Source organism: Chanodichthys erythropterus, chromosome 14, assembly GCF_024489055.1.
Source record: "Chanodichthys erythropterus isolate Z2021 chromosome 14, ASM2448905v1, whole genome shotgun sequence".
Classification (NCBI taxonomy): domain Eukaryota; kingdom Metazoa; phylum Chordata; class Actinopteri; order Cypriniformes; family Xenocyprididae; genus Chanodichthys; species Chanodichthys erythropterus.
Window position 1 is genome coordinate 39,541,135 of NC_090234.1, and position 12,842 is coordinate 39,553,976.

At 36.3% G+C, this 12,842-nt stretch overlaps 1 protein-coding gene across 1 annotated transcript in view; it reads left to right on the forward strand.

Annotated features, from left to right (window-relative positions):
• Positions 1-5,072: 5,072 nt before the first annotated feature.
• Positions 5,073-12,842, forward strand: part of mgat4a (alpha-1,3-mannosyl-glycoprotein 4-beta-N-acetylglucosaminyltransferase A) — a 61,394-nt gene continuing 53,624 nt past the window's right edge. Inside the window, exons 1-2 of the mRNA XM_067410755.1 lie at positions 5,073-5,228; positions 5,612-5,928. Of these exons, the coding sequence (XP_067266856.1) occupies positions 5,835-5,928 (94 nt within the window). The 5' untranslated portion in view covers positions 5,073-5,228; positions 5,612-5,834. The remainder of the gene's footprint in view (positions 5,229-5,611; positions 5,929-12,842) is intronic.

Consider the following 12,842-nt stretch of genomic DNA (forward strand, 5'->3'; position numbering starts at 1 on the left):
GTACGGTGCACTGTCCATGTCCAGAAAAGTAATAAAAACATCATCAAAGTAGTCCATGTGACATCAGTGGGTTAGTTAGAAGTTTTTGAAGCATCGAAAATACATTTTGTTGTCAATCCGCGTTCACGACTCCGCTTCTTCTTCTTCTTTCTTGTTTTACGGCGGTTGGCATCCAGCTTACTGGTGCATTACTGCCCCCTTTTGCTCCAGTGACGCGATTAGGACATCCACGACACTTACGCACCATTTTAAAAAAATATAGCAATACCAAAATACAAACAATGTAGAATAGCTTGAATACAGCGTGCGTCTCCTTCAGACTGTAAACGAAGCTCTGGCGCACCAGATAACACGTCAGCAGCGTCACTGCGGAGTCGTGAACCACAATCCGGAGCAGAAGGGGGCCATAATGCAACATTAAGCTGGATGCCAACCGCTGTAAAACAGGAAAGAAGAAGAAGCAGCGTCACTGGAGTGAAAGCGGATTGACAACAGACCCGGAAGAGAAGACAATGCTGAATAAAGTCGTAGTTTTTGTTATTTTTGGACCAAAATGTATTTTCGATGCTTCAACAAATTCTAACTAACCCACTGATGTCACATGGACTACTTTGGTGATGTTTTTATTACCTTTCTGGACATGGACAGTGCACCGTACATACATTTTCAATGGAGGGACAGAAAGCTCTCGGACTAAATCTAAAATATCTTAAACTGTATTCTGAAGATGAACGGAGGTCTTACGGGTTTGGAACAACATCCTTTCCTAGAGCCTACTCTGCTCTGATTGGTCAGATGGCTAACTCTGTTGTGACTGGTCCACCGCTTACAGCATGTATCGGAAACAAGACGCCCACACCCATATTTGAATTTCGGCCGCAGAGGTTTCCTCAGCAATCGTATGAACAGTAGCGATGGCGTCGAGTCCACATTCTTTGAAAGTTCATGCAAAGTGGATTTGCTTTCGCAGTACATAAAACAGCATCTTCTCTACATGTTGATGATACGAACCAAACTCTTCCAGTCCTCAGCTACAACTACAGTGTTTGAGGGCGGGTCAGAGTAGACATTGTTCACGGGCAGCCACTGAAGTCCATAGGCTGGCATTATACAGATGTGTTACAAACCTGCATCGGGTTCATGCAGGAAGCAAGACTGGAATTGACGACTCGTTTCAGGCACTTCAGAATCGATTCTTTCTTTTGGGAGACAATAACTCCATTTATTGTGTACTTTGATCTTTAAATTTTGCAGACCTTTTACATTCACAAACAGCTATATTACACACTACATAAAAGGAAATATCTGAAAAAGCATAATATGGACACTTTAGAGACATTTATCAGATATATGCTATGTAGACACTGTATTGAAAGGAAAGGAAACAACCATTCAAATCTTAAACTTTCTACCATAGGCCTTCACAAAGAAATGTAATTTCTGTAGTAGTAATACTTCAGTACACAAAGAAAAGGTCTGTCCTAAATATTGTAGAAATGTTTGCCTGTTTTCTCTGAAACTCACTACTGGGAGGTCTGACATTTCAATAACAGCTGAAGTGTGGAAGTTATGCAAAAGAGAGTTTTTCAGTTGTATTCATGGCATCTAATTCTTTCCTACACTTCAAGTTCAGTTTTAGGTCTGCATTAACTTCTCAAGAACAGTGACTTACTGTACAGTACATGGCCTCATATGTTACGTACCTAATGTAATTACAATGTAATTGACACCTTAATGAAATTTCTCAAATATCTGTCTGTGCCTTGCATTACCTCTTCACAATGATATACATGTGCTGCACAAATAAAATAAAAACATATTAAGAAATTATATATTGTGTGGAAAGAGCTGTTGCTCATATTTTGCAGTTTGCATTTTAGTCTTTTGCTGTAAATGAAGAACTAATAATGTAGATTACAAAAAGGATTGATTAAAGTAATATGATTATATAATACAGAATTAAGCTTAAAATAGTATTGCCAAGTGTCTTATGTAACACAGGATCTGGCTTGAGTAAAATTAAAAATTGTGCAGGTTATAATTAATCATCTCCACTTTATTCTAAAAGATTTCAGCTTTGCCCTCAGCCTACAAGTTCTCATAAAGCAAACTTTTCAGAGAAACAGAACCTGAATTATAAATTTGAATCATAGAAATCTAGAATTATAAATAACTAGTTTTCAATGTGAGTCAGCAGAGAGTAAAAATAATCACATAAGCACACATCTAAGGCACTGCTGTTAGTTACAGAACAAGAAATAGATGAATATAAGATTAAACTGCAGACTTTAGTGTTGAAAAGGGAAGAGATATGCATAGAAATAAAAATAGACTAGGGAGCAAGAGTGCAGTCTATGAGAGGACTTCAATTCCAGATGACTAGGTCAATGAGAGATTAAGGAACGGCATAGGCAAAAGTATAGGCTTAAATACAGACTGCAATTGGTGTGGGTCGCAGTAATACCACTTTTGATGATACTACATTGAAATAACAGGATTAGGGGACGTTAAATGAAAGATATGAGAGATGGTTGCATACAATAAAGGTTCAGGCCTACAAGCGATCAGTGACAGTGAAGGTCAGTTAAGCCAATCAATTATTCATTAAATGTGCATGCCCTCTGGCGCCCACATTCAGACCGCATACGTGCCATACACGCACATCTAAATATATCTAAATATGACGGATGACTTTTTTGGTGTGTGTTCCAAATGAGTAGTGTTATTATGAGTAGAATAAGTATTCTCAGAAAGATTATTTGACTTGCAGTATGTATGAGTAGCTTTTAAAGTAATACAGTGGCATGAAAAAGTATGTGAACCACTTGCTTAAAAAAGGTTCAAACATTCACTGATGCTCCAGAAGGAAACAAGATGCATTAAGAGCCGGGTGGTGAAAACTTTTAAATTGAAATATCAAGGTAAATTGTACTTAATGTTTCTTCCGGGAAACATGCAAGTATCTTCTGTTGGTTCCAAAGGGCAGTACTAAATGAAAAACAATGATATTTAAATATAATAAGAAAAATTGTGACATCTTCGTCCTGTTCAAAAGTTTTCACCCCCCGACTCTTAATGCATCGTGTTTCCTTCTGGAGCATCAGTGAATGTTTGAACCTTTTTTAATAGTTGTGTTTGAGTCCCTAAGTTGTCCTCAGTGTGAAAAGATGGATCTTAAAATCATTCAGCCACTGCTGGAAAGGGTTAAAATATGCAAAAATGCTTGAAAACTAATGAATCTGGAGGAGCTGGAGGATTTTTCTGAAGAACAGAGCTCAGTTTAACTGCTCAGGACAAACAAGAGACTCATGAACAACCATCACAAAACATAAAAACAGTCGTGGATCATCAGGTAACCACACACAGTATTGAGAATCAATGGTTCACATACTTATGAATGGGGTTATTTTAATAAATTCAGCTATTGTTTTGTCTTGTGAACTAAATGTAAACATCTTTTATGCAAAATATCTTACTCAGGACAGTACTAAATAAAAATAACATGCATTTTGTATGATCTCACTTATTTTATTAAAATTATTCACATTTTCACAGATTCTGCAAGGGGTTCACATACTTTTTCATGCCACTGTATATAAAATGAAAAATGTCATACTTTCACTTGATGTATGCAACTTCCTTGTAGTAATAATAATAATAATAATATTTAAATTTCACGTTTTTTAATTATCTTTATACCACTTTTACTCCGATTCTTCTTTATGGGGTTTTTAAATGTGAATTTAAAATAATTTAATGACTGACTACTGACTATACAACATTCAGTTTTCATTATATATTCGTATTCAGTATCCTTCTTATTCCATATATAGTATCATATCCTTAATTGAAAAATAGGTCCAATATGAAATGTGCTATTGGTTAGTATGAGCCATGTGAGCTTGTTGATGAATACTTGTACATTGCACAGGCACTTTGACAATGGAATACATTTCAGCTGAAATTTAAAGGGTTAGTTCACCCAAAAATGAAAATAATGTCATTTATTACTCACCCTCATGTTGTTCTACACCTGTAAGACCTTCGTTGATCTTCAGAATGCAAATTAAGATATTTTGATTAAATCTGATGTCTCAGTGAGGCCACTATTTAGAGTAATGCCATTGTAACTCTCAAGATCCATAAAGGTACTAAAAACATATTTAAATCAGTTCATGTGAGTTCAGTGGTTAATATTATAAAGCGACGAGAATATTTTATGTGCGTCAAAAAAAAATAAAAATAACGACTTTTCAACAATATAGTGATGGGCCGATTTCAAAACACTGCTTCAGAGCTTTACAAATTGAATCAGTGACTCAGATCATCTATCAAATGGCTAAACTGCTGAAATCACGTGACTTTGGCGCTCCGAATCACTGATTCGATTCGTAAAGCTCCGAAGCAATGTTTTGAAATCAGCCCATCACTATTTATTGTTGAAAAGTCGTTATTTTTTTATTTTTTTTGGTGCACATAAAATATTCTCATCGCTTTATAATGTTGAGGTACAACCACTGTACTCACATGAACTGATTTAAATATGTTTTAGTACTTTTATGGATCTTGAGAGTTACAATGTCATTGCTGTCAATGCAGGCCTCACTGAGACATCAGATTTCATCAAAATATCTTAATTTGTGTTCTGAAGATGTACGAAAGTCTTATGGGAGTAGAACGACATGAGGGTGAGTAATGACAGAATTTTAATTTTTGGGTGAACTAACTCTTTAAGGCCACTCGATAATTTAAACAGAATCATTTATTTATTTAATTAAAAAAAAATACCAAAGTGACTTTTTTAGTGCGTTATTAAGTGACAAATCACACAACAAATAAATACAAAATAATGACAACAATAATAGTAACAGCAAAAAAATCAGTAAATAAATAAATAATACTTGAGTGAGTATGCAATGGGTTCAGCTCGCCGTGTGGCGGCAGACAGGAGCTGCGTGCTAACTCCAGCCAATCAACGTCAGAGATGGGCGGGGTCTGATGACTCCAGCCAATCATGGTTCTGGGTGGGCGATCGTAGCTCTCTGTGGGTGTGGTCTTCAACAAAGCTTGATTGAGAGATCACATCACCGCTGGAGATTGTGGCAGGACGGTGCGTCTAATTTGCTATTTTAACGAACCCTACAAAACGTGTTTCTGCTCGGTTTGTGGCTGGATAGTTCTTATGAGATCGAGCCGAGCTGGCTGGTTGTTCAATAACAGGCTGAAAGGTAAGAAGTGCTGAACTTAGGGCTGTTGATAATGTCTGTCTGACATATTTTGGGGTCCTCCGACAGGTAGTCAACTCTGTTTATTTTACAGTCCCGAATTATGTGGCTTTTTCTAACCGTTCATTACCCAATCACCCTCCCGCTATATTCATTTTCCTCTGCAGTGTTTCTGTATGTCTCTGGGTGATTCATTTCCCCTAAGAAATATGGTTGCATACATATTTAAACAGCTATATGTTGTAATGTAACTATGTTGTAATCAATGCGGTCCGCCAAAGGAAAAAAAAAATTAAAAAATAAAAACGAAACCAAGTCAATATATGTTTTCATGTCGATTTCTGTTCCTTTCCGTGTTTTTTTCATTTATTCGGGATCTCTTCCAGTAAATGCAGGCATGAGGATTGCACATCTTTCTCTTGAAATGCATCAGTTCCGCTGGGCTGCCTCGTGACTCCAGCAGCGACCGAGAGGAGGAGGAGGAGGAGGACCGCGGTGCAGACAGTGTATGATCCGGGCCCGTCACCTCCTGTCCGCTCCTCTGAAGCGCTTATGCACGTCTGGATCAGGGGGAGCAGAGGCAGCTGCACGGGGAGGCGCTGAAATGAGATGAGGCTCAGACATGGAACTGTTGCCACTGCGATTGTTTTCTTCACGTCGTTTCTCAGTCTGTCCTGGTACACGGCTTGGCAAAATGGCAAAGGTGAGTTCATCTTCAGTTATGCTACATCACATGAGCGAGAATGCTTTTGTTTTTAATATTCTTCAGTACTACAGTGCAAGTTTTATACAAAAGTTCAATGATCATTTTATTATTAACCAGTAATTTACAGTGCAGACTAAAGTGGGCCTTTTAGTTGGTTTACTTCTCCAGCCAAAGAAACTGTTCCTATGGAAACCAACAAACTTTGCGTGTCACCAGCGTCTATAGTGACCAAGCATCAGTACTGAGTCTAAAATCTGGTCTTGAATGTCATGTATATGTGGAACGGGTCGACAGAGATTAAACTGCTGCCCACTCGAATCATTCTGTAATCACTCCTCTCCAGCTCCGGGTTTTTCATTTGACACTCTAGTGAGAGAAACCCGCTCTAAGCGAGCATGACATGGAGTAAAACAAACACTTGTTGCTTTTGAAATTGCATACTGTGTCTCTGTTGGTAGAATATTTGATGAAGAACTTGCGTAGCTACTGATTACAAAGTCTACATGGTATGAATGTAAGTAGTTGGCCTATGATTGAAATCTGGAGGTACTACATCCCTTTCCCCGCCATTCACAATTCCTGTGGCCTCATGGGATAGTAAAGTGTCCATTGGAAGAGCACTTCGTAATCTCACCAGATATGCGGTCAAAAGTTTGGACACATAACTGTTTTTAATGATTTTGAGTCTCTTATGCTCATCAAACCTGCATTTATTTAATCAAAAATGCTGAAAAAGTAGTAAAGCTGTGAAATATTACAATTTAAAATAATGGTTTTCTATTTTAAGATACTTAAAAATATAATTTATTTCTGTGATGCAAAGCTGGATTTCCAGCATCATTACTCCAGACTTTAGTGTCATATGGTCTTTCAAAAATCATTCTAATATGCTGATTTGATCAATTTTGGAAACAGTTGTGCTGCTTATTATTTTTTGGTACCTGTGATACTTTTTTCACGATTCATTCAATAGAAATCTTTTGTAACAATATTCTTTACTATCACTTTGTTATAAATTTAACACATCTTTGCTGAATAAAAGTATTAATTTATTTAAAAAAAAAGAAATAAAAAAATTCTGACCCCAAACTTTTGAACTGTAGTGTATATTTTTTACAAAAGATTTTTATTTTAAGTGCTGTTATTTTATTTATTTATTTTTATTTATTTATTTTTAATCCTGAACAAAAGTATCACAGGTTATAAAAAATATTATGCAGCACAGCTATAGTATATTAGAATATTATATAATACATTTCTGAAGGATCATGTGACACTGAAGACTAGAGTAATGGCTGATGAAAATTCAGCTTTGCATCACAGAAATACATTATATTTTAAAGAAAACAATTATTTTAAATTGTAATTATATTTCACAATATTACTGTTTTTCTATATTTTTAATCAAATAATTGCAGGCTTTATGATGAGCATAAGAGACTTTTTTCAAAAACATTAAAAATAGTAATATGTCCATTTTTACTGTACTGTACTCTACTGTACTTTACTTCGTAATCTCCCTGGGTAGTTTTCGCCATCTGTTTTATGAATACTGTGAATTCTGACATAATACTCTTTTCATATACTGTTTTTTCCACCTACATATTAACACAAGGACTGACTGTGTGACTTCCTCAGCATTACTCACATAGGCTGAAATCGGAATAGCATACTACTCTTACCATTTCTGCCATATATGAATATGATATCAGTGCCTCAGTGCTTTTTATATTAAATATCGACATTCTTGGAATGCCAATTCACCAGTCTGTTTGGAGGTTGTAATTAAACAATATGCAATTCCTTAAAACAGACTAAGACTCTTTTTTTGGTTTAATTTCCATTTTTGATGAAAGTGGTAGAGTTTGCAAATTTTATTGCAGTTATTAATTGTTGTAACTAGGCTATTTTGGCCTAAACTACTGAATACTGTGGTAATATTTTGCAAGGTGGTTAAATAGCTGGGCTGGTGACCAAAAGGTTGTAAGTTCAAACCTCACAAGAGGGAATCAATAAACTGATAATGGACATCACAGGTTGTGGGAACACATCCAGTTAGCTGCAATAGTTGATATTAATCTTAAAGGAATTCATATTTTCTTGCCATAAAGTGTCTAAAGGGAACTCTGGAGATGTCTTAATGTTGGAAATTTGAGTTTAGAATAATACCCCAAGTACTCTGTTTGGAAATCGATGAGCTCTGGTGCACATTGTGACAGCTCGCTGCTCTGTGGTCGATCATTCTCTAGTTAAATCCATCCCGGTATTGATTAGAGTGATATAAAGCAGAACATACAGTTCTAGCTATATGCTTGTTGATGATCTTTACCAAACTCTGATCTTTGCTTCTGTTTCATGCAAGTTTTCTCCTTGGGATTTAGCCAAATGTGGAGGTTGACAAATTTGCATTCCTCATTATTTACATTCCCAACACAAACAAATGGGAAAACATTTGTAATGGCTACGGGATGTTGTGACATGCATTTGGTTATCACAGATATTTAATTCCATTTTCATGCAACTAAGTGGTTGAGTGACATTTTTACTCTTTATAATAGGTAGCATTTGGGAATTTTGTTTTTGTAAATCTGATTTTGGTGAATTGAATTCTGTAATTAGTTTTGCAAGTCTGTAGGTCTCCTTTTTTTCTCTCTCTACTATTTTATTAAGCAGTTCACTCTTTCACATTATACAGACATTTAGCTTACTGTATATATTATATTTGTCTCTCTTTGAACCTTCACCTTCAGTATCTTCTACTAAATTAACCTTTTGACTTAAGGCTGTATAGTAGACCATAGTCCTGGAGAGGAATCTGAGAAAAATCCCTCTCCTTCAAAAACCTGTTTTATAATCTGTTTTTATATCACATTTAACCTCCCTTTGGGAAAAGGTTAATCATTGATCTTGTTATGGCTAATTTTATTGAAGATCCTGTTTATAGCTTGAAGTACAAAGAGACACTTGTGTGTCAGCTTGTTGGACGGATCTCAGAAATGTAAGCTAAATCTAAAAAATGTGATGCACAACTTTAGCAGATGAATATTGTAGTGGGTTGGGAAAAGCTTTAAGAGAGAAAGCTCACAGTATTCATTGACATGAAACCCTCCTACATGTGTACACACCTCAGAAGCCTGGTTGTGGAGGGTGTTGATGTTATGTAGTGACTCATTATCACATAGTTCGATGGCACTCAGGTCTGAATAATTCTCTTATTGACTTGCTGCTCTGTTGCCTTTTCTCTGTCAGACCCACTGTGCATGATATCGAGTGGTGTTCACTGTTTATATGGGCAAACAAATTTAAAATCTTGTATATTCAGTCTGATTGCACTGTTAAGTTGCTCTTTAAGTGTTAAAGTTCAGCCTGACTAGAAGTTCAACATATTTGCAGTTGTTGTGGGTGTCTTCTGGTATTCATTGATAGTTAGTAGCGACCTGTAGGTGTAACTGATTTGTTCACTTCAGTGAATGCTACATGAAATGGAAAGTAAAATAGTGCTGTGCTGAGTCAGTCTCAGTTATGATATTGTGATGCATTATGATGTATTGAATCACATATGTATTGTGTCATGACAAGCCTAGCCTTAATGTAAATGTCACATGTTAGTGTTTGTTCCGATATAATAAAAAAGAATGGGGGAGGGGATTGTGTCTTTCTATAAACTTAATGATCGTTGCTATATGTTTTTTTTTTTTAACACTTTCAATACCACAGCAGCAACTTATATTTACTTACAGTATTTTAAAGTGTTTTGTTCATTTTAATGTAACATGTTAAAACAATGTACACTACAATTCAAACCTTATGGGCTCTGTAAGATTTTGTAAGAAGAAATTGATAGTTTTATTCAGCAAGAACTGATCTAAAGTGACATGTATAAAGACATTTATAATGTTATTATGAATATTTATATTTCAAATAAATGCTTTTTTTTTTTTTTTTTTTTTTTTTAACTTTCTATTCATCAAAGAATCCTGAATAAAAAAAAAAGTTATGGTTTAAAATATTAAGCAACTGTTTTCAACTTTAATAATAAGAAAAAATGTGTTTTTGAGCACCAAATCGGCATATTAGTAGTGCTGTCAGATGATTAATCGCATCCAAAATAAGTTTGTTTACATAATGTGTACTCATTATATTATATTATATTATATTATATTATATTATATTATATTATATTATATTATATTATATTATATTATATTATATTATATTATATTATATTATATTATATTATATTATATTATATTATATTATATTATATTATATTATATAGGCTTCTGTAGTTTACTGTGGCATAGTAAAAGATCAGGCCTCTTAAATGAAAGGTTATAGCTTCAGAGCCCATAAGTGTTGATCTGTGACTCTTCATTATGCCTGTGATCAAAGCACTTAACTCTAAGTTGCTCCAGGGGTCCCTTTAATATGTTTGCTGGAAGTTACTTTGGATAAAAGTGACAGCTAAATCAAATTAGTAATTAGATGGCACCTTACATCATTGCACTTGCTCTCCTGTTCTAGTACCAGAGGTTAAAATGAACTGCACCATTGGCTTTTTCCTCCTATTTACTTTTCTTCACCTCCACTGAGCCCACTGAGGCTTTGCATCCTCAGGGTGTGTGGAAAACACAATGGGCCAAAAATAGCGGGCGAGGGACGGCGTGATTAGCCTAGGAGAAGCAGTGAGGGAGGGCACAGTTTTCTAATTGAGCTCATGGAGAGGAGAGACTAAACGCTCATCACATACACTTAATGCTTGTGCATTTGTTGGGGCTGGATTGTTTAGCTTCGGGAGGAGCCCATGTGTGCCCTGTCGAGAGGAGAGCAGGAGAGTGAGGGGTTTACAATAGAAAGCCTATGAACTCTGACACTTTTACTGTAAGGATGCACCGAAATTTCTGCCAAAAATGCAGTTTTTGGTTGAAAATATATGCCACCCCGCCCTGCCCCTCGGCGTTAAATCTGATTTTGTTGCATAGAACTGAATAAAGAATAATATATTGATGTTTAATATTAATGTTTTCTGTCCAATTTTAGTGTGTTACTTTCAATAAAAGTAGTATCGTTGAAATTATTGCTTTTCATTAAAGGGGTGGTTACATGTTAAACTGTGCCCCCAAAACACAATCAAGCCTAGAAAAAAAACATGTCTTAATGCTTCGTTTTTTTTTAAATGCTGTATTTTTCATATATTTTATCTTAATTCTACACCTCTGTTTCCACTGTCATATGAACGGCTCGTTTGACTTCCTGCTTCTATGAAGCCACTCCCTCCGACATACGCAATGAGTTCAGATTGGTCAGCAGGTTGGTAACTGGCCCAGTCTGTCATGATTCGCTGAAGCGTCCGGAAACGCCACGCCCCTTACCATTCGTAGTTACGCGCTTAGGTGGAAAGTAAATAATAGCGCCTACATTGCTGTATCAAATTGAGCCAAATCAGACCCAGATGAAGAGGAAAAAGTAGAACCTCTGCAATCGCGGCTTTTGAAGGATGTTTATGAATGGTATTTCATTTAGTATTTGTGTCAAAGTGTTTAGATAAGCTGTCACTGCTGTTTGTTAGCTTTCAATATAAATGACTAAAGCTTTCCTGTAGTAAATACATGCCTGAGTAGTCGCATTTTTGTAAAGGTAGCGTTTAATTTATAGCATGAACAACTGTTTGTCTATGAACATAGAAGTTTGTTGGTGTTTGTTGCACTAGAATTTAGCTAACTGGCTAGCAAAAACGAGTTGCTCTTTGTATACGTCCTAGATGCATTAAAAATAGCAAAAGAACTATAACATTACGTTTAAAAGACAAACAATAAACCTACTTACAGTTTGGGGCTGATAAACAGCAGCTTCTGCTTTTAAAGTGGGAACTGCTTCATCTTTCAGTAAAAGTCTTTGTGTAAATCCAGCATTGAACTCGTGTAGATTCAGGAAGCTGTCTTCAGCAACGGATCCAGTGTAGAAAATATCACAGATAATAATGGGTTCTATATCTTTTGACGCGTTGCGTCGCGCAGCTCGCGTTCGGTGTAAACAACTCTTCCGCTTTCATTATGCTGCGCCACATGGCCTCGCCCCCTTTGTTGCGTGTTCCCGGGGGCAGTGTTTATGTTAATAGCAAGGGTTTATGATGTCACCAACCCGGGAAGAAGCTCGTTGTAGTCCAAACCGGCCATTTTTGTAGGCAATAAACTGCCATAACTTTAAAAGACAATATCTCCATTTGCATTGAACTTTCAGCGCTGTAACTTTGCAGATACTGTTTATGCTCAAGCAGCAACATTACACACTAACTAAAGTTAAAAAAGTGAAATCGCATGCAACCACCCCTTTAAAAAGTATTAATACGATTATACTAAAGTTCATTTAAGAAGGTAATAAGAATAAGCTTTTTCAGTTTTGCTTTTTGGCGAAATGCATCCATAAGTTTCGGTTTCCATTTCAGTGCATCCCTATTTAAGAGCAAGAGTTTCTGCATGCATGGAACCTGACCTTTCTGACTGTGATGATGCTCTCATTAATAACCATCGTCTTGTTTCAGAGTCATGTTAGTTGCACAATTCCCTGCTCTGGCTCCAAGATCATTCCAGATCATTCTACTGTCAGCATTCCAGACAAGTCCTTATTGAGTCACCATTACACTCTTATCAGTGTGGCATCCCCCACCATTCTTCCTCCGTATTAGGCTGGAGAACGCAACCATTGTCGTTGAGTCCTTGTACATTTCCAGCCCTTGACATTTTTCAGTTTCACCACCTCATGCGCCCCATTTTTCCACTGCCAACGGCTGCAGTTCTCGAGAGCTGTCATTTTAACTTCTGTGCTGTCATTCCTGGCAGGTGTCACCTGTCTCTCTCTCTCTCACACACTCACACACACACATTCCATGTCAGGTGGTATGTAGGTATAAA